Source organism: Parasteatoda tepidariorum, chromosome 7 (genome assembly GCF_043381705.1).
Source record: "Parasteatoda tepidariorum isolate YZ-2023 chromosome 7, CAS_Ptep_4.0, whole genome shotgun sequence".
Lineage (NCBI taxonomy): Eukaryota > Metazoa > Arthropoda > Arachnida > Araneae > Theridiidae > Parasteatoda > Parasteatoda tepidariorum.
Genome location: NC_092210.1, coordinates 82,257,950 through 82,280,404, shown reverse-complemented (window position 1 = coordinate 82,280,404; position 22,455 = coordinate 82,257,950). Strand labels below are relative to the sequence as shown.

General features: G+C 29.6%; 2 protein-coding genes across 2 annotated transcripts; one reads left to right on the top strand and one right to left on the bottom strand.

Annotated features, from left to right (window-relative positions):
* Positions 1 to 491: 491 nt before the first annotated feature.
* Positions 492 to 12,210, bottom strand: LOC107451531 (sarcoplasmic reticulum histidine-rich calcium-binding protein). Its single transcript, XM_016067663.4, has 4 exons — positions 11,921 to 12,210; positions 5,727 to 6,024; positions 4,080 to 4,379; positions 492 to 2,261 (listed from the first exon to the last, which is right to left on the bottom strand). The coding sequence occupies exons 1-4, from the start codon at positions 11,936 to 11,938 to the stop codon at positions 1,729 to 1,731; spliced, it is 1,149 nt and encodes a 382-aa protein (XP_015923149.2). The 5' UTR covers positions 11,939 to 12,210; the 3' UTR covers positions 492 to 1,728.
* A 2,027-nt stretch (positions 12,211 to 14,237) lies between these two features.
* Positions 14,238 to 18,368, top strand: LOC107450809 (calpain small subunit 1-like). The gene is made up of 3 exons (XM_016066712.4): positions 14,238 to 14,393; positions 15,720 to 15,875; positions 18,240 to 18,368. Exons 1-3 carry the CDS (start codon positions 14,330 to 14,332, stop codon positions 18,311 to 18,313), a joined length of 294 nt encoding a protein of 97 aa, XP_015922198.3. The 5' UTR covers positions 14,238 to 14,329; the 3' UTR covers positions 18,314 to 18,368.
* The last annotated feature ends 4,087 nt before the right edge of the window (positions 18,369 to 22,455 follow it).

Sequence of the window (22,455 nt, the reverse complement as noted above, 5' to 3'; positions counted from 1 at the left end):
ATGTCATCATTTACTTAGTGATGTTAGTTTGTAGTATTGAAGCATTTGTATGCAGAGGCATACAGCATTTTTATTCATACAACTTTTATTATCATATTTTTAACTTTATGCAAAGTTAGAGGAACATCCACAAAAATATAATCGCAATTCTGTTTTTAGAATTTAATCGCAATTCAGTTATAATTTCGTAGTTTCCACTAATAATGTGGGAAGTACAATTCTATCATAGTGTAATAAATTAATTGCTTTATATGCAATGAGTATATGCTTTGTCTTTCATGTTTTTTTGTGGAATAGTAATTATACTTGCTGTTTTAATTCTAGTCTAATGCTTATATGATTTTAAAATGCCAATCATTTAAAAATAAATTTCCTCTAAATTTTAACAAATTGATGAAAATCGATGCTTAACATTCTTATACCAGTTAGAGTTGAAATAATATATAAAATTATTTTTTGAATCTCAACCACACAAAGAAATTCAAAATAACTGCGCACGCACTTTTTTATTAACCTTTTAACAATTTTCATGCATGACATTATGCAAATAAATTACAGAGATCACAGAATAACATACAAAAATATGTACACAAACACTCACAGTAATGACGTTGGAACGTCCTTTTCAAAAACACTAATGAAATGTTTTTAAGGCGAAATGGATCACAGAGATTTATATTCTTTCTTTCCTATATTTCAATCATAGAGAATGACAGGAAGCATTCTTTGTTCATAAGCTTTTAGAAAAAAGTTCAAAGTATATAAAAACATGAATGTTTTGAGTCTATTTTAAGGAATGTTTCTTTTGTTTCAAACTGTTTCGAAATTTATACGAGGAAGTAATAACCTATAAATTCAGTCCCTTGTGACTTTTTAAAAATTGATATCAATATTAAAGACATGCATTAAAATATTTTTAATTTAAATTAAGAAAATTGCTGAACTGCTTAGTTAAATTATACTTTGTGAAAATTAAGGCTCATTTTAAAATTAAGCTCAATTATATCCTTAACTCTATATGCTACCATGTTAATGTATATTACCATGACTATAAAAAATTATTGTGAATTCGTAATTAAAAAAAGTATTATTTTCCAATATAATGATTTAAATGATGAACTGCATTATTAAAATATTTATTCAAATTTTATAATTTTTTTTTATGAATCAAATTTTCTCAGACAGTTAAAATTCGTTCAAACAACTGTAAATTTTTAAGTCCTTTCTTCTGAAATTTGGCAACCAAAAAATTTGAAATATTAAAAGCTATTACCGGAATCGAAAACATTTAAAAACTCTTGACTGTAAATAGCTCTGATATATAACATAATCTGGCAATTAACATAACTTTGCCCATAATTTGGCAATTAAAAGGTAAATTATTTAAATTTAACTTTTGTTTGGATTGATTTCTTTTCTTTAAAAAAAATACAATATATTGCGAGAAGGTCCAAAAAAATAACCACGTTTCTTAGAAGCATTTTAATCATGGAGAAATAGTTCGATCTGGAAAAGTTTAATTATCCCCTGAAAAGGTTTAATATCGTGGAACCATTCTGAGTTGTAGAGAAGGAACAAATGTAACTAATGCATAAAATATATAGGAAGGAGATGCAATGTATAAATAAGAAGCAGCTCGTAGCTGCTTTTTGTCCTGTATCAGAGTCATGTGCAACTTAAAGATGAAGTAGGTATGGTCAGAGGGGTGAAGTGAATTACAGTTTGCTTTTAACCTCTGCGGAAATACACATGTCGACCGTCACCATGATGATCATAGCCAGACGCGTATGCACCTTGACCATCTCCTTGTCCACCATAATAAGCATGACCACCATCATAACCCCCGAGTGCCTTGTGCCCGGTGTGAACGTGGTGATGTCCCTTAGCTGCTTCTCGGTGTTCTTTGTGTTGATGCGCTGCATCATGTTCTCCGTCATGGTAAACTTTGTGTCCTGCTTTGTGGTGTCCTTCAGCGTGAGCTTGTTCGTGGTGCTTTCCTCCATTGTGTTTGAAAGCATCTCCGGCAGCGTGATGATGTCCCCCCTTCTTGTATCCACCTTCGTGGTGACTATCATGACCTGCTTTTCCAAATTTGTGAAAGTCATGGCCGTGTTTGTTTTCGTCAAAATGTCCTTTGTTGGCTTGGTGCTTCAACTGTTTTCCTCCGTGATGACTGTAGTCCTTGTGCTCATCGTGATATTTCTTTTTGTGGTCAGTCTCTCGGTGTTCATCATGGAATGTTTTGTGCTCCCCATATTCCTCTGCAGAAAAAAAGGTAAAATTAAATAAATGTTAAAGAAAATAAAACAATTCAAAATTAGTTTTCATAAAATACAGATAAATAAAAGGCCTCTGTTCGCTGCTCGTCAATTTTCCCCAAAATTGTGGGAGAGTTGTTAGTTTTCGAAAAAAAAATTATTAAACAATCATCAAGTTTAAATGTTTGATATTTCGTATTTTGTCATTCTTTTCATTAGTTTTAATGTCAGAAATTTTCTTTATGAACAGAATACTTTTTTATAGGAACATACTAGAATGAATTGCTTGTGAAAGCTAAATTGTCTTATAAAATTGATCCTGAATTTCAAAACACTGTCATAAAGCAGGTTTTGTAAGTTTGAAGAAGTCACAATTATTGTTATTTTGTGTTTACGTTTTTAAGAGAATAACTCGATTCACTTAGCTAGTCTTGATAAGAAATTCATTAAAAATGAATTAGATATTTTTAATCCAATGAAAAACGTAATAAAATCAGAGAAGTATAAACAGTGTCAGTAATAATTATTTTAATATCTGCATTGCTTAGTCACTTGAATGTAAAAAAAAAGAAAAATGTTTTGAAAGCAAACAAATATGGCATAACAGAGAGAGTTGCCTAACTGTGATTCTAAAATTTGTCTTATTTTTTAATCAAATAAGACATTAAGCAATCTACATAATTTATTGCCATAAAGATTTCTTTGTCCAATCAGAGCTGATTCTGTTATAAAAATATTTTTTACTAACTCTGAAATATGTTCTAAACGTCAAATTCTTTCATAGATTCAATTATTCAAATTTTTTTTTGTTAAAATATGATATAATTTACTTTTATAAAACTGGAATGTTTTAGACGTTTTCGTATTCTGTAAGCGTGTTAACCTATTACGTTGAAAAATAACTTTCCAACCTTAATTTAATAGCATCGTCAATTATGCAGCTTTATGCATTAATACAGCCATAAGGAATTTAACCTTTCAATAAAATTTAAACAAATGTAAACAATTAAATTCATTTATGTTTTGAACTTTGTGCGTGACAATTTATTTTAAATAGTTTTATGGTTAATTGTATATTTTCATGTTTAAGCCGAGGTCGTTGTGTCTGTAAGGGGAATGGGTACCGGTGGATCCATCCTGCCAACAAGAAAAATACCGAAAATGTAACAGAAATAATAAAGGTTTTCTGAAAATAAATATTTGAATCCTATTCACAGTACTTGCAGAAAAATGTCAGTAATTGAGGGAATTGTTAGTGAAATTAATTTCGTTTTCTTTTCTTGGCACGCGTCTTGCACATTATTTGTAAGAAAGGTCTCCAACCAACACGGATGATTTATAAAACACATTTCTGTGCTTTTCTTTGGCTTAGATAAGAATTTTGAATGTAGTCACGGTTTTAAGTAATGGCTCTTTATCTGAACAATGGTATACATCACAAGTTTTCAGATAGTTAATTAATAATAATATAATTTCTGTTTTCCAAATATTAGTAAATAAATTTTCAAAATTGATAATTGTTTTTTGAATAACATTTTTATATTAAAGTACATTATATGTTCCAAACAAATTACGTACCTTATTTGATTAGTTTTAAAAACTATATAGTAATTTTTTGATTCAGAATTTAGTACGAAATACTATTTAATTCCATTTGTTAAATATAGGAATATTTATGCTGTTTATCGATCAGGCTTATGATATTTGAGGTGATAAGAATTAATGCAATAAACGTATTAGGATTTTTTTAAATAAATAAGTTTATAGAGAGAAATGTAATAAAGTTGGTTTTGATACTTTATAATACAAAGAATGTAGTACCTTTATGGTAGACATTTTTAAATCCATGGCTTTTGTGACCTTTGTCTTTTATAAACTCAGTACCAAGCTTTCCCCCTGCTGCACCATGGCTGCCATGCTTGCTGCTTTCCTCTATGCCTTCAACATGCTGACCTTTCTCTAATTTACCCTTGTGATCGCTGCCATGTTTGTCATAAACCTCGCCTTCTTTCTTGAAACTGTGATGACCACCTTCATCTAAATGGTCTTCATGGTCTTCGTGTCCTTCCTTTTGGTCTGCACCATGGGCTCCATGCTCATCTTTGTATTTTCGATAGCCTCCTATTAAAAAACAACAACTTTTTAATACAACTTAATAAACTCATTTATACAGGTATATTTTGTAGGAAAAAGAAATAATGAATACAGTGAGACTGATAATGAAAAGTGATAATGCTTACTGATATAATTTAAGTTTACAATACTTTATAAGATTTGGTTCTAATAAATGATAATTTTCTTTTACAATTGTTCTTTTATGAATGATAATTTTTAAGACGTTTGCTGACAATGCTCTAACACATCACATTGTTATAATAAAGTAAAAGAACTTATTTTTATGTGAGTAAAAGCTGATTGCTCTAAATATTTTAGCACTGAGAAAACAGCAAAATTTATAAAAATTATTTTTGACAGTGACTGAAACTTTCAATATTTTCTGTAATGGTTTTGGCGCTTTTTGTTTTTCCTAAATAAGTTCACGAATCCATAGCATTGGACCCTCTATGCAATATATTTTTGGTTACGAATGGCAATTTATCACACGACAACTTACTTGCAGGTAATCACAAGGTTGTGTTTAATCACGTGGTTGTGCATGGCGTGTTAACATTACTGCTTTGAAGCTTATGTTTATTATCTCACTGAATTATTTTTTGTATTGGATACTTGCAATCTACATCACGCGTGTGCGTCGAACCTGATTCACTGAGTCACGTGCGATGTCGATTGTCGGTATCTAATTTCGGTATCGAAATGGAATATCACCTTATTATACCTTTTGTTTCAAGAGCTAAAACGTTTTCTGTGTTGGAACTTACAGGACCTTCTGTATCGCATTCTGGAGATTACAATTGGCTTTTATAATTGTTTTTTAAACAGGAATATCACCAATAGTTCTTTTTCTTATTTTGCTAAAAAAGCTAAAATATTTGGGAACGTACTGAAAGTCATCACAAGAGTTTCAAAAACTTGAGAACATGTTTGTGTAATATTAAAAGCCTAACTGATACATTATCTAAATAATTGATTGTAGGTACATTAACAGTTTTCATTAAATATGTAATTCTAAAGCTTAATTTTAAAGCTCAAAAATTAAAAATTAAATATCTGGTTTGTGTTTATTGTATTGAAATAGTAAAAAAGCATATTTCAAGTTATTAGAGGCATTACTTGCAGTAAGAAAAAAAAAACTTTCATTAAAATGTACTTACTATCTGATATATTTACATGGAATTTTGTTCCACGTCTGAGATGTTGAGAAACAGAATAAGGACAGGGCGATCGTAATAATTTCCCCCACCTCTTTGGAAAACAAAAGCAACAATAAATGACGTAACAAAACGTGTAGCATCTAGGTGGGTATGTATTTTTATTACTTATCATATGATTACAAATCTAATGTTTTACCTTGATCGTGATGTTCATGATGTCCATGTGCACCGTGGGCCTTATGTGCTTTCTCGTGTCCTGCTTTGCCTTCATACGCATCTGCATGCTCATAGCTGTGTTCATAGTCTTTCCCTTTTCCACCTATGTATCTCCCAAGATGAGCACCACCTTCTGGTACAAGATCTTCTTCTTCAGCATCTAACTCTTCGCCTTCGTCTTCTTCATCTACTTTCTCTACTACTTCTTTTTTTGCAGCTGCTTTCTTTGGTGGGGCAGATGTGGAAAAAGCAATTAGAGCAAGGCAGCATAAGATGACCTACAGATATTTAAAATAAATCTATAAATTTTGAACTTTGTTTCTGTCTTGAATTACTAAAAAGTACATAAAGTAAAAATATAAACGCATAAACTCTAGTCTGACACTCTAGACAAATCTGGTAGTTTCATACGCGTTTTGAAAGATTGAACCCTTCCTTTATAACTATTGAAGAACTTTCTATTCCATAGTGAATCTATAATCTGTTGTAGACAAGCTTCTCTTTCACAAAATTTAAACAAAGTAGGAAAGATCGAAGTGGTTTTCTAGATATCACAGCATATCGAGTGACACTTAAAAATGATGAAATGAATTATTACGCAGTTGATTACTATCACTAACTTCTCCAGTTATGTAATTGCAGTTAAAGGCGAAATTTTTTTGATCAATATGTAACGTATCAGAGTGCTGATATTATTTATAACTATGCAAAGATGCTTATAAGCATCTTTCTTAAGAAATCCTACTTAGTGATATCTACCATCATGCACCTAAATTTAGTCGTACCCATTTAAAAGATTAGCTCACGTTTCTTTAAATCTAATTTTTTTTAAAAATGTGAGTCATAATTATTTTGAAATATAACGAAATGATATCGAAAATGTAAACTTAAATTCCCCAAAACAATTTCTGCTAAATTAATTACATGCATAAATGGTATGAAATATTTGGTTGTGGTAATAAAGCCTTAGTTTAACTATGAAAACATTAAACTGTGATAATTAAAACAGCAAAAAATATATGACAAATGTCAATATTGAAGATAAAATGAATTTTAAGACTGTTTTTTTACAACAGCTGCGTTTGTCACGGATATTATTTTATTCGATGTGTACAGCAAGAAAAATTGTGGCAAAATTACCATACTCGTATGTTAGAGACATATCCGGTAAAAAAATTCATAATTCTGGGAATTAAACCAAAATGTTCAGTATTGAAACCATTCATTTCTCAGTCAATTTTGGTAATGGTTTATCGGAATTTCTTTCTTTCAAAATTATAGTTCTAGTTACATTTAATAAAAATGCAAAACTGAATAATAGCAACCGAATGAATGATTTTCATACCGTGTTCTAAGGTATTATGATAAAATTACCAAATAGACCTTCAGAACTATTATTTATTTTTACCATTGATTTAGATCAGATCGTCGCCATCAGCTCATTCTGCAGCTCTAGCGCAACATAAATAATTTACTATATGCTACTACAAAAGACACACAACACAAGTTTGAGAAAAAACTGTAAAATATACATGAGTGTTATAGCGGGATTCGATCCCACTACGTTCACACTGCAGAGCAGTTAGCAATACCGCAACCAAGGTTGTGGTGGAGTCTCCATTTTACATAGTTTTTGGTGAATAAGCAAGACTGCTTGACCATGGAGTCTCCTGCTGTTGTTGTTACTTTACGTCGCACTAGAGCTGCACAATGGGCTATTGGCGACGGTCTGGGAAACATCCCGGAGGATGATCCGAAGACATGCGGAAGGGATGGCACACCCGCTTCGGTAGCCCGACGAACTGCGCGCGAAGTCGAGCACTTTACGGTAGCACAGTTTAACGAGGATCAATACCGCACACCCTCGGTCCCTACGCAGATTGATCCAAGTGGTCACCCACCCGCACACTGACCGTAGCCAGTGATGCTTGACTTCGGTGATCTGCTGGGAACCGTGTCTTAACGATCAGTCCACTGTGGAGTCTCCTGCATAAGTGGGTGTATGGTTGTGTAAAAGTAAATAAATTAATATTATTAAATAGATGAATCTAGGGTTGCTGTGGAATTCGAACTCGCTACCTCCATGCTTTCATTGTAGGATGTTAGGACAGTCTAATGTAATTTAAGTTCCTGAATAATTCAGACTTGTCCAGGCATTTGTATAAGAAATGAAAGCAACTAATCAACTAAAAATAAAGTTAACAAGTGTTTATTAAATAAAATAGCACTTACCAAACTGAACATTTTTGTGTTTTCTCAAATTATAATAGCTCCGTTAAAATTACCAAATTTTACCACATTTAATATCAAACAACGTGGCAATAAAACCATATTTTATTTTTAATTTTACCATAAGTCACTACCAAAGCGATTGGGTAAAAATTTCCGTACTTTTTGGTGTTCCTGCATGGCCAGAAAACATGGCAAATATAGCAATATTCAGGTAGTTTTGACCATAAATTTTTTCTCAGTGCGTTTCATTGTGAATTTACGCAAAATTAACTTACAGAATTTCTTTTCTTATTTCTTAGAAACGTCAAATTTAATAATATTGCGTTATAAAAATTAAGGAACCCATCTAATTCAATATCAATAATTTGCTAAAATTTATACGAAGGTACTGAAAATGTCATTTTATAAAAAAATTTTTGTTTCAAATAGGTGTTTCATTGCTTAAAGAATATAAATTATTATGTGTTTAAGATAACGATTCTGTAAAATAAAAAAAATAGATCTTAAAGAAAAATTTCAACTTTCACTAAGAACGAAATGCGAAATGTCAAATAAAAATCCTTATTTAAAAATGTGTTAGTTATACTTAAAACGCTAAATGAAAATATAAATTTAAAAAAAAATCCATAAACCTCAACATCCTTTTCCTTTTGCGACTGCCAACATTATTCTGATAGTTATAAAGTTTTTTTCTTTCTCGAATTCTTNTAAATGCAATAAATTCGACATTAGAAACTTCTTAAAAGGTGACTGACTGAATTAATACGGAAGTAACTAAAGGAGGTTTAAACAGTCGACTTAAAAATGACATAAAGGGAAAGAAAATCACATGATTTTTCCTTTTGTCTCACTTCTTTTAAAATTTCTTTTAGGAAAGTATACTATATAATTAGAAATTACTTAGGAAAAAGTTTCCATTGAAAAAAAAATGAAAACATCTTAAATGAGTGATTTAAAAATATGTTTAAAATATAATTCATTTAATATATTTTTCTCACAAACGGCGATAAAGCATTTCTTTCGAGTTGGCAACAAAGAATTGAAATATCAAGCGTGCGATGAGCGTATACGTCTACAAATTTCTGAATGAAAATTATGATCTGTCATGGATAACGAAAAGACAAAACAAACTGAGTGATAGGTTGGGAAAAAAAACGAAAGGTTAAAAACAAATAATTCATACCAACAAAAAGATTCTACATTATGTTTTAATTGCACTTATACAGATTCAAAAATAATTTTATTCATTGTTATTGTTTTTCATTGAAAAATGAGTATCAGTCTTGCTGTTACGCTTTAAAAAAAAAAAAATTCGTTCTGGAAGAGTAAGAAAGCATTGATGGTTTATAAAAGATGTAATATTTAAGAATGTGTAGGAGATGTGCGTCAAAAAATGCTGTTTTTTTTTAAAAGTAAAATTATTGTTTTGTTTCCGCAAATTTTTCTATTGCAAGTCATTTATTTCAATGTAAATTTTTTAATTTTAATTACTTAGAACTGACAGCAAATATGAATTTTTTAAACAGGAATTAGTTTTTAAAATTCTAATAATTTACTTAATTTTGTAATATTTTATCCTAGAACAGACTTAAAATAGATGTAACTTAGTAGCCAGAAAAGTGATCAACTTTCGAAGGATAGGGGAACGTTAGCTAACAGAGGATGAACCCACTAGTTGATATAAATAGGTTGAATGATGTAATAAGACATATTGTTGTGAGTCTGAAGATTTAGAGTAGAGTTTGTATGGCGGTTTTATTGTAGAATATTTATAAATATTGCTTTAGAATAAAAAAGTTATAATTTTATTCCGTGCTTACACCGACATTGATGAGTCATTATAGCATATTCTAAATGTTAACTACTTCTTAACATTTGGAATTTATAATATAATTTTTTTTACATATGCCTAGTTCTCCTTTCTTTTTAAGTATTTAAAAGATAAAAGACTCTTAGTTTACCTGAATTTAGAAGATATTGTGAATAAATAATATTAAAATTTGTGATGGTATAACTAAAAAAAGGCTTACGTCTTATAAACGTTTAAATAATAAAATAACCATTACAAATTACGTAATATTTAAAAATTTCTATATAGGAGGTTTTTTTAAAACTTTTAAGCTTACTATATGAACCTTTTGAAAAAAGCAGGTATATATTATTTTTCGTAAATCTTACAGATTTCAAAAAAGAATTTTACTGTCGAAATTTGATTTGAAAATATCTTGTTGATTATTATTATATTCTTAAAAGTAATAAAATAAAGTCTTTTAAATATTAAAATATTTTTTAACTGCTGTTTCATTAAAAGGTTATAAATTATAGGTTCTTTTATAAACTGTAAATATTTAAAAAAGTGAGATTTAGAATTTTTGATTATTCATCCATTTCTAAACAAAATGCTTTGTGAGAAAATATTTTAACAGAGTATTTTTTGGTTTAAAACTTTCCACGTCCTCTTTGTTGATGAATTAGCTTATTTTTAACAAAAGTAAAATTTTAAGCATGAATTACTAATTTATAGAAATGTTTAGAATAATAAAAAGTTGGTTTATTATTTTTGAGTAATTGTAAATTAGAAAGTGTAAGTATATTTTTAGAAATAAGTAACGACACAGTAATTTTCCTTTTTCAAGCTTATTATTATTGTTTGGTTCTTAATTCTGAATTATGAATCTTGATTCTCAATTCTCAATAATTATGCCACATAAAAGCATGAAAATACTATTGTTTTAGTTTTCAATAAATTATGAAACATAGTAAAATTTTAATTCTCATTATTTTCTAAAACTAAAATTTAAAAAAAAAGTTTTTGTTGCTTCAAAAAATTTATTTAAAACTGTTTCTTTTTTAAATTTAATACTCTAAGAAGTTTGACTTCTTAGATAAATCTCCCATTAGTGTGAAAAGCATATTATCAAGATAATAACTTTTACATCATTCAAATGTTAGTTAGAAAATAATATTTTTCGTAATGTAGGGAAAAAAAACGTATTCTTTTAATTATAGATTCTTTCATAAGAAATCATTAAAAAGGGTTAAAAGATACTGTTGAAAAAGTACTGCTGTGAGAAATTTATATGTTTATTTATATGAATGAGAAATTTATATGAATTATGATGAGTATTCCTTATTGTTTAATTTCGAATTAAGAGAAAATCATGTAAAATTAATTTAGTTAAAGAACACCGTGCTTGCGTTTGTATTTATAGTTATAATAAATAAGTAAACTGAATAAATCTTTCATATTTGGTAAACTTTACTGATAAAATTATTTTTTAAGCTTTATTTTATGATTTTTAGGAGACGCAAGTTAATATTTATAAGAAATCCTGTTTTCTTAGAACACTGTGTTTTGAAATTTTCCAATGAATTATGAAGCAATTCTATTGTATTATCAAATAGTTATATATGATATATTTCTGTATTCGATTCGAGAAAAGGTATCCAAATGATCTTAAACATAAAATGCTAGAAGCTTTTACATTTTAACTATAACAAAAACATATTTTAGCTTTTATATTTTAACAATGTCAACAACACATTTTTTCAAACCATATTACCGGAAGAAATATTTTTTTAAAATCAAATTATCAACTAAACTATTAAAAAGCCAAACAATGATCTCTTTTCTACTTTAAAGGGCAAAAAGATATGAGGATTAAATTGGTCACAGGAATTATTAATTGTGTAAACAATATGATTTAATTTAGAAGTTAAAAGTCGAAACTTACCTACAAAATTTACTGTTTTTGGCATTTTAAGCCAAAAACAGAAGTCAGGAAAAAAACTATTACAAAGCACAATTAATGGTCCTATCTTCAAAGTTTTCATAAAATGTCAGAAAGTTAATTTTTATTCTACTAGATGAAATAATTTTACTTGACAAAACAAATTAATAATGACATAATATTAACTTAGCAGTTTAAAGTCGTCACTTACCAGCAGTGTTTTTGCCATTTTTCACTGGAATTTAGAAGTCGTGAGCTGTCAAAAAAAGCCCAACAGAAACTGCTGGCTGGAATTATTCTAAAAACTCAACAGAACAAGAGATGAAAACGAAAAAAAAAAAGTGTAAAATCCTGAGCTTCGGTTGCTAATTTGATTTCCTTTGTGCTGCTATGGTATGAATACTGGTTGAACCGGTGTCGACCATGCTTAAATAAGCGAACCACTCTTGCGTGAATAAAAACCTGACGACCGACCTTTTCGAGTTCTTTAAAGACCACGTGTTTCCCGATTCAGTAGTCAACTTGATTAAACTAATTTGCGTGTCGCCTGGGCAAAAAGGGAGCGAAACTGGGAATACCCCCAAAAAAAGTGGAACACTTTAATAAAACAACTTTCACTTGGAAAATAAAAATGATCACGGAAGAGTGAAGCGAGAGTTATTCCTCAAGGTTAATAATTCATAATTTTACTTCCGACAAAACATAATTTTAGGATTAAAATATAATTGAGATATTTTCCTAATTATTGATAACCACTATCTGTTTGAGTGAAGTATTTCATATTGTAGCTGGTATAATAGTTTTATTCAATTTTTACTGATGCCAACTTTCAGGCCATATTTTTGTTTTATAATTAATTCCATCTTCAATTTGTTTCATGCATCAGATAAACTCGAAGTAGTTATTTTTCAAATAAATTTTAAAATGGGTTATTTTTAATAATTATTAAATTCACAATTTTGAATAAGATAAAAATGTAATAAACGAAAACAAATTTAGTAAAATAACTCTGAGGAAAAACTATATAAATTTCATCAGAAGCTTATTTGCACAAATGAAACCAATGCACAAATGCATGTTTTTTTTTCTAACGTACTAGAGCAATAGGAGTTCCCCTTGAATTGACTTATTTATAAAGCAATTTAAAGAAAGATGCTGCTTTATATTTTAGCTAAAACATTTTATTTGAATAAGTGCAGTTTTTTAAAAATATTTTGGAAAATGAGTGAGTTTCATTGTGGGCCATTTGACACCAGAATCAAAAGTCACGATTTGGCTAATAAAAAATTATTTATTTAGAAATTAAACAAAAGTTCATTTCTTAAAATATGAAGGGTGCATTTTAAATAATTAATGCTTTTAAAAAAAATATCTGAAAATTTTAAAGTTTCTTAAAAATATTAATAATTTTCTGTCGAATTAAAAATTTGTGTTTAATTCTTTAAGAATAATTTTACATTTATTGTTTTTATATTGATTATTTTGATATTGATTATTTTGATATTGGTTATTTCCATATTTTATTTTTTCCAAACTAACTTAATCGATTTTACTTATCTAGGATCAGAAATAAACTATCAAAATGACATTAATCCTGAAATCGGAAAAAGAACAATCGCAGCCAATAGCTGCTTCAATGGTTCAAGATCATTATTGAAATCTCACTTAATAAAAAGAAAGGCGAAGATTTTACTTTATAATGTATTAATCAAGTCAGTTTTGACTTATGCTTCAGAGACATGGACTTTAACAAAAAGGGAAGAAAAGTTATTAGCAACCTTCGAAAGGTAGGTTCTACGAACCATCTTTGGTGCTATCCTCGATAACAGCAACTATTCCGAGGAAGGCCCGGGCTCACAAAGGGCTGTCGCGCCAATGCTGCTGCTGATGAACTTAATCGCAGATAAATCATCTTATCTAAGCACAAGTTGATTTAAGATTACAGCGTTGTCGTATCTTCATAGTTTTAATTCCAACTCAGAAGGTTCGGAAACTTTTTAATTATTATTCTAGGGAAATCGAAGAAGGCTGCGAACTTCTTAAAAAAAAGTAACTCTTATTTGATTTCGAGAAGAAAATCACTGAAATCTCCCATGGTTAACCAATGGGAAAATTTCATTCTTATTTATGATTTAACGTTGCTGATCTTTTGTGTTAAGAAGAGGGCACTGGAAACAGTGAACGACTATAGCTCAATCAATTAACGCCTGTATTCAAGCCTGGATGACTTTGATCAAAATGGAGTACTCCGTCCCCTGAGCTCTCCTTGACTAATTAAATGATTCAATTAATAAAAAAATTATTATGATGATTTTATCTGGCGACAGCTGTATGAAGCAATTAATAACATACATCACACTAGGCATTTAAAAGGTGTGTTCTTGTAGTTTCGAAAGCATAAAATAAATAATTATTAAATGCATTTTAAAATAAAAATCAACTGACTATGAAGAAAGCGCATTAAACACATTCGAAAAGCATACTCACAAATTTTCTGAATCAATATAATACATATTTTGTTTAAGATTGCATTAACTAAGTGATGCAACTGTAACAGGTGTTTGTTACAGATATAAAAGCTAGAAAATATTCTCAAAGGATTAAATTCATTAAACGCATCATGAATCCTCTGCTAAAATTCTTGTTGATGTCTTTGGGCATTTTATCGTGTCTTGCAAACATTGGTAAGAGTTAATTTAGTTTTCTTTTGAATTAGTTAATTTTCAGTTTTTCCTTTTATATAATAATAATGTGCATAATAATAATATATTTAATAATAATATATATAATAGCAGTTAGATACAATGAATGGAAAGCAAATAAAGTAACATAAAAACGACACGTAATATCACTAACAAATAGTTAATTGATAGTTTGTATTGAATGCAGAATTTAATGATGGTATATGAGGGAGAAATGGTCATTACAGCATTTGAACGATAGTACATTATCAATGGAACGACATTAATAGCGCTGTAAACTAAGACGTAAATAATGCGGTGATTTTTCTCCTAATAGACATTTATAAGACTTTTATAAGACTGTCTGAAGAAGAGAATCCAACAATTTGGAAGCAATTAAGACAATCTCTCCACATTTGACGCAGTTTTTTTGGTTTTTCTCGAAATCGTAAATTTTTAACATTGACCACTTTAATTGTACTTTTATTTGTATGTCATAGTTGTTACTTTTTTTTTGAGTAGACCTTTTTGTTTGATGCTTTCTTAAAGTTTCAATTTTTCGAAAAAAAGATGTGTATTTATATTTAACGTTATGAAATAAACTGGACAACTATTGGAAAAATCTTAATCGAAATGCTATCATTTTATTTGAAAAAGCTGAAAAATTTGTATATTCTTAAATCACTAATATGTCAAAAAAAAATCACAATTTAAATTTATGAAAGATTAAAAATTTTTTTAAAATTGTTTTTACTAAATAACTTGCTGAATACAGCATTTTAATATATGTCATTGCTAAAATATTGTATACAGTAGACAAAAATAAACACTCCCGGTTTTCTTGACTATTGGTACCCTCAATCATAAAGATTGCTGCTTCCTTACTATGTAATTTGATAAATTGAACATGGTTTTTATTTAAATAAATAACCATAGTATCAAGTTTAGGAATAAACTTAAGCATCAAGTAGTCAAGTAGAGGTCTGATTTGCACTATAATGTGGATTAATTTGGTACCGCATTAAAGTTGTAGCTAATTCAAACGTTATTATCTGTTTTCGTGTCAGACTTAGCTACGAAAAAAAGCTACATTTACTAAACTACAGGTGCAATGCGCTCCAAAAAATGTAATTTTTAACCAATTAAAGTCGAAAAATAGTTCCTACAAATTTATTTTTCAATTTTATAACTATTTTCAAAAAGGCACTGATGGGTTAAGAATCGTTTCAAAAGTATCAAATCTTAAAGTGACGTTTAATTCATGGTATATGGAGGGAAAAAAATCAAAGGAACATTTATATGTAAATTGTTTTTCTACGTTCATTTCAGGAATGACTTTAGACACTGGTGACTTATTAGGTGGAGTATTGGGAGGTGGAGGATCATCCGGAGTCGGTGGCTTATTGGGTGGATTATTGGGCGGAGGAAATTCAGGAGGAAATTCTGGAGGAAATAATCCATTTGCTGGAAAGAATGTGGAATGCGGTAAGCATGATTTCTGTAGAGTAAATATAGTCTTAATATGGTGATTAAGGAAAAAATGGGCAATGTTAACAGTTTTCCAAAACTGTAACAAATAAAAGATAATCAGGAAACGTGCCTAAATGGTAGTATGTGCATTTGTTTCGAATTGTACACGAAGAAATTTAAATTATGTAACAAACAAACCGAGACATAAAGATATTTTGGAAGGTCTACAATTTGCTCGTTTCACCCGTACTATTTAGAACTTGGCATTCAAAGACTTAGCCAAGATTTAGAAGATGGGTACCCTCACTGTTAAAGGTAAAGTGTTCGAAATCCAGGATCCCAGCACACCATTCATGGAAGTTAAATTGGTGTTAGTTCCACTTTCTTTTATCCTACTGTTAAATATTTCTTCCAGTAACCTTTTTACTAGGAATATTAAGTAGTTCTCCACTTTTGTTCATTTACCGATGTGCCATGAAGTAATTGATTTATGGTATGGAATCAGTAAAAATGTGAGATTTATGCAGTAGAAAATCGGAGGATTTAAAAGGGGTTTTATAAAGCCTCTTAAATGTTTAAGGCTGATTTGTGATTTTAGGGTAAGTGTTAATAAGTATGACTATTAACTAATTAGGGATGCATGCACTTCATTTAGTCTCACTAAGGGCTCAGAATATACGCAAATTGTCTCACTCCCTTTCTCTTTTATAGGTATAATTTCCTTTAATATTTCCTTCGACTCAAAACTGTGAGCCCTTTGATTACTTTTAGGCTGAGCGCTAGCAACTTTTCTTTATTGCAACGTGACCTAGCACATTTTGCACTAGCTTTTGACCACAAACAAATTGCGCTTATTAGCTTTCTACATTCCAATTGCCACGTGAATCTTCAAAGATCTCAGCGTTAGCGGGATTGTCCCTTATCACGTGGTGATTAGTAATAGAAAGCTAGAACTCGCAATTTGTGTGTGGTAAAAAACAGGGGCAATACGTAGCGCGCAAGATAAAAGTTCCTAGAGCGCAGCCTTATTGTATTTGACTGTCTTCAATAACAATATTTCTTCCTCACTCCATATATCCACATCCGGGATGATATAATAAGAGCAGCCTTTCTAATCTAGATGATTCCAACGAAGAGAACTAATCAAGCACTTATTGACTTATCAGCAGACCTCTGTTTACACACAAGCAACCTCTTCACACGAGATTCGCACTCTTTGATTCAAAGAGCAAATTGAAAGATAAGGCGTTCCACATAATAAATTGCCATAAATCCATCAAACTTTTCCTTCCTTTCCCTCTATCGTCTGCGTGTTTTTCTCCCTCCATCTTTTGGTATCCACCCCGACCAAGCCGTTTTATACTTAAAATCAAAATTAATAACACCTACTAAATACTGCCGGAAAAAAATCTGGTGGTATTCGTCAGAGGCCTTTAAGGTTGCCCACACGCAAGCTCTTTGTTCCTCAGTGAAACAACATACCCCACCAAAACAAATTGGAAGAAATGTTATATTCCAGGAAAACAAATTGAAAGAAAAGGCTTTCCACATTCTAATTCTTCATAAATTTATCAATTCTTATCTCCCTCTCTGCGGACCCTACGGTTGGTATCCACATTGTCTGAGCTCTTATCTCAGAGAAACCTTATCTTTCAATTTGTTCCCCTGGAATATAACATTTCTTTCAATTTGTTTTTGTGGGGTATGTTGTTTCACTGAGGAATGAAAAACTTGTGAGCGGGATATCTCAGATTTGTGAGCGAGCAGCCTAATAACGCTAGGAACTTTTCTCCATTTATTAATTAGAGGTAAGATTAGTTGAAGTTTGTAACTACAAGTTGGTTGTGGTTGCCCCCTTTTTACATGGTAAGCGTTACAATGTAAGCAATATGAACTGACAGGTTGCTGAAAAATTAGAAATCAAGAAGCCTTATATTTCAAATTGTTTTCATGATGGCGATATTCAGGCTCATCGCACTGATCAGTATGACTGAAAAGTTAGTTATGATTCAGAATGACGAACAGTTTACAGCACAACGTGCCACTTAGTTCTCACTTTTTTCATGAACTTGAACTTTCATTAATCAACTTGAAGGTTCGTTGAAGTTAGAAGTCTTCTATGCGCAATACTTTAACTACTATTTTAAACAATTACATTGAATTATAAGCCAATATTCTTACTAATAGCTCTGTGATTTTGACTGTAAAAAAGATATTAATACCACTGGTTTTTATCTTGGAAAATATTGATTATAATAAGTGGTTTGTAAAACATAACAAAACTGTGAAAAATTTATATCTTAAGCAACATTTATTTACCACATATATTTAAATAATCTTTATGCAAACTAAATTATGTTTAAATACTTTTCATTACAGGTTCAGTAAACGATGGAAGATTAATAGGTGATGTAGTCGTTCTTGGAAACTCTAGAAGATATAGATGTGGATAAATTTGGACTTTAACAAATTACAACCATCCAATTAATAAAGCTGTTAAAAAAAGTTTTAATGTATTAATTTTCTTCCAATGTTACATTCAAATTGTGTTGTATTTTATGACATAGAGAAACACAATTAAAAGCAGGCACACTCTAACAAAATATTGAAGTGAAATCAAGTTTTTCAAGTCATGAACTTAGGTAGATAAGGTAAATGGATAACTATGCCTTTTAGACTGCTTTATGGTGTTTCTTCAGGCTCTAAGCCTGATTTTCTGGAATTTATGAAAATTTATTCAACTCGTTCTTTTTTCAAGCTTTTCATTTGTGAAACTTTAATATATGTATTGTTAAAATATCCGCTTAGTTGTAGTCGAATTTTGAAGCAATTGCCAATTTACATATCTAGAAATAGTAATTTAGAGTATTTATTAGTTGTGGACTAAAAGAATAATTGCTTGTGAAATTGATCAAAATATTTATATATATATAATTTATCCTAATATTTATTTGTAACAAAATTAAAAGATGTTTCCTAATTCCACCTAATTCACAACTTTCTGCTACAGTTACCAATTTAAATATGTTTGCACGCATAGAAATCTAATTTAGATTACTTAATCTGTACGTAATTCTTAAATTTTAAAGTTATGTTGCAAAATCATACCACTAATAATTTAATTAACGAAAATATTTGATAAAATCATTAATATATAACATGCCTATTATCCTCTGGTCATTATCTCTTCGAACATTCCGAGGTTTATGCTAGTTAAAAGTGCAAGTTTATTAGCATAAATTACTTGATTTTTGAAATTAAGAAATGTTTTGAGCAATGAAATCTTTAACAAATCTTTAAAATAATCTAAAGCTCGATATAAGCTAGAGCAAGATAAGTAACGCAAAGCTCGAATCAAAATTAACAGAAAAAGATACGACTGGTACATATAAACAGCAGCTAAAACACAGAATGTTCCCAACATTATATATTGATGATGTGTGTCTACATACCATAGTATCTGAGTTACTTCATAGTTTCAGTATAAGCAAATATTTGTATAACTTCCACTTCAACAACTTTCATTTCTGATATTCTCGAAACCGATTAAACGATTCTTTTGTCCACAATGGAATCTTAGATTTTTTGGATTACTGAAAAGTTAGCAGTAGATTTTATTTTTTTATTGATAAGATAGTTATTGATACTCTACTAGGTACACGTGTGTTCAATTAGAATATTTGTGAAGTTATGTTGTCTTCAAAGCGTCATAAATAAGTGAAGTTTGAAGATATTGTTTAAGTGCTTTGGTAGTTGGTTGGATGAAGGAAAAAAAGAACTTGAGGTGTCTATCCTTTGGCTGGTTCGGAATGATTCCAGTGAATCTAGTGAAATAGTGAGAGATCATCATTTCATGGTATTACACTTACCATTAATTTAAGTTTCAAAGAGGAATGTTAGTAACTGCTTCATTTGCATAAAATGTTTTGTTGATAGCGATATTTATTTTGCAGAAATAATGAGCTCCAATAAATTCTAAAAATTTAAAAATGGATACTAAAAATCAATAAAATCGTGAAAGAAGGTAAATATGTAGGAAAATAAGGTGCGTAGTAAAAATATCATTAAAAAAAATGGATCATCTTGAATAATTTTTGATCTAATGGTCTTCTCCTTCTAGGACTCACTCTTAAGGGTTTGAGAGGGTGACCTCAAATATGCAGTTTAATAAGTGCAGACGATATATTAAGTTAACGAAATCAGACACAAAAACGTATTTTCTTTGATTAAACATACTTTTTTTTTGATGGATTAGGATTTCTGAGCGCCATAGGAATTCAGTCTCCATGGTTAGGCCAGGAGAGCGATTCTAAGTTTGGACCTCTTTATATTAATTTCCCTTTTTGCGTATTTCGCCATATCTCAAAAAATTTTCAAGTGAATTGTAAAAAAAAGTTCTCGACATATAGCGAATTACACAGAAAGTAAATAAGTGGTTTAAGCTTTGCATTGCTTTTCGGACCAATCTATAAAGACCATATTTTACTAATTCAGGTTACCCTCTATATTTTGGGGTTTAGAAATCAGAATTCGTTAAAAAAACGGTATGTTTATTCAGAGAAAGTATGTTTCTGTGTCTGATTTCATAACTTAAAATATCCTCTGTACTAATTAATTAACATATTTGAAGTCATTCTCTCGAACTCTCAAGAGTGAGTCCTAAATCGTGAAGATCCGATATTCAGATGAAAAGTTATTCAGGGTGGTGCGTTTATTTCTTGTGCGCTGCCCACTATAAAAGCAGGCCACACACTGAGGAGGCAAGCGGCTAGTAAGAGACATACGAGAGGTAGATTACCATATTTTTGCATAAGCAGGCGCACATCATCTTGCGCATCCAAACGCTTTTTCTTATCGCTTGTCTTTTCAGCGTGTCACCCCAGAATAGCATTAGAGGGAGGAGAGGAGATTACTCAGAGCTTTCCTGTTCAATTTTATTACAATGATCTCTGAATTTTGATCACATTTAACATATATACATTGCAACGTATTGTTGTTATTTATTTTGTTCGACTATCTTAATTAGTAATTAAAGAAATGCTGAATAAATAGTTATACGTTAAGTATTTATGTAGAATAATTTTGTATATTTTAGAGAAATCGAAATTTATTTAGGAATTAAATTTTTATATTTACTTTTGTTCCTCTCTAAAATGGCTGCAGAAATTTTATACATTAACGGTGCTAAGGTGCTGTCAAACCAATTATACAGATAAGCAAATTTTAAAATGTTACGAATATCTTAGTATTCAATACATATTTAAGACAATTGTAATACTCTTATTCAAAATATGAAAAACATTTGTCCCTATCAACCATCATTTTTTTTTATATTTGCGTCTTCCATCATTTATATTTCTCTGGAGTACATTTACTGTTACATTGAGTACTCATGAATATAGTATTAGCTAAGAAACCGTCAGGTTAAGAGCATCATTCATATACTGTATAGAAATATATATTTTAAAAGATTGTACACATGAAATCCGTGAACACTGTGATTTAAGATATACTGAGTGTAGCACAATTTGAACCACCGTATAGTAGCGAATGGTAAACAAAATAAATAAATAAATAAAAAGCTCTGAAAAAAAATTACTTAAAAGAAAGAAAAAAAAACTTCAGAAAAGACATCAGTTTAAGAATTACAAAAATTTGCGCCTAATTTGATTTGCACCATTGACCGAATGAAGTCTGAATTTAACGTAATTAAATATATATTCTAATAAAATTAGAATTAAAAAAAAACAAAACTTAAGTGCAATGAATAATTTAAAGTTCATTGAAGAAACTTAAATTAATATTATAGTATGTAGCAAAATTTTTAGGAGTAAGTTACTTCCTAATTTTTTTATGAATTCCAACGATTACACTTATTGAGTTGTGATAATGCTTTATCAACAGATGATATTTTTTAAAGAAAAAATTGTATTAAAATGAAAAATTTCCTAATATTGGCCAAAATTTTTAAAATATCACAAAATTAACCTCTTGAGAAACTATCGTTAATTGATATATCACATATGATAATGCTGTTAAGTATAGTATAGTATTATTTAGTATTAAGAAAAATGAGAATATTTACCATAAGTTCTTTTTCGATAGTTTATAATTAATTTTTGCTTATTAATCGCTAAAGTATTACTTTTTTCCTTACATTTTTTCTAAAGCTCCTTTTTCTCGCTGATTTTTATAAAACTTTTACCTTCTAGAGCTTTTTTGTCACTTCCAGAGCAGAGTGTCCCTCATGGCAAAGGAATTCTTAAAAAATTCTTATTGTTTGAGTCGACAATATGTAGTTCCTGTACCCAGTATAAATAAATTGAACTAAAATAATAAAGATTAAACAGAATTCTTTTAAAATTACTAAAATTTAAGCAGTTTTCTAAAAAAAATTAAACAGTGTTTCGTGAAAATTACTTTTTATCAATATCTTAAAAACTTGACTTGATAGATCAAAACTGTTTTTTGATTGGAAATAGTTAGAAAACAAATAAACTACAGTAATAAAGAACTACATTAGAAAAGATAAGCACCATGACAAATATCTATAGCTTTTGGTGATATATATATATATATATATATATAAAGAAGA

Excerpts from the sequence above, each read along its gene's own strand:
- LOC107451531 (XM_016067663.4), bottom strand. Across the intron at positions 4,380-5,726 it reads TCATGAACATCACGATCAAG|GAGGCTATCGAAAATACAAA; the intron begins GTAAAACATTAG and ends GTTTTTTAATAG. Across the intron at positions 2,262-4,079 it reads TAAAAATGTCTACCATAAAG|AGGAATATGGGGAGCACAAA; the intron begins GTACTACATTCT and ends TTTTTTCTGCAG.
- LOC107450809 (XM_016066712.4), top strand. The coding sequence starts at position 14,330 with ATGAATCCTCTGCTAAAATTCTTGTTGATGTCTTTGGGCATTTTATCG. Across the intron at positions 14,394-15,719 it reads ATCGTGTCTTGCAAACATTG|GAATGACTTTAGACACTGGT; the intron begins GTAAGAGTTAAT and ends CGTTCATTTCAG. Across the intron at positions 15,876-18,239 it reads TGGAAAGAATGTGGAATGCG|GTTCAGTAAACGATGGAAGA; the intron begins GTAAGCATGATT and ends TTTTCATTACAG.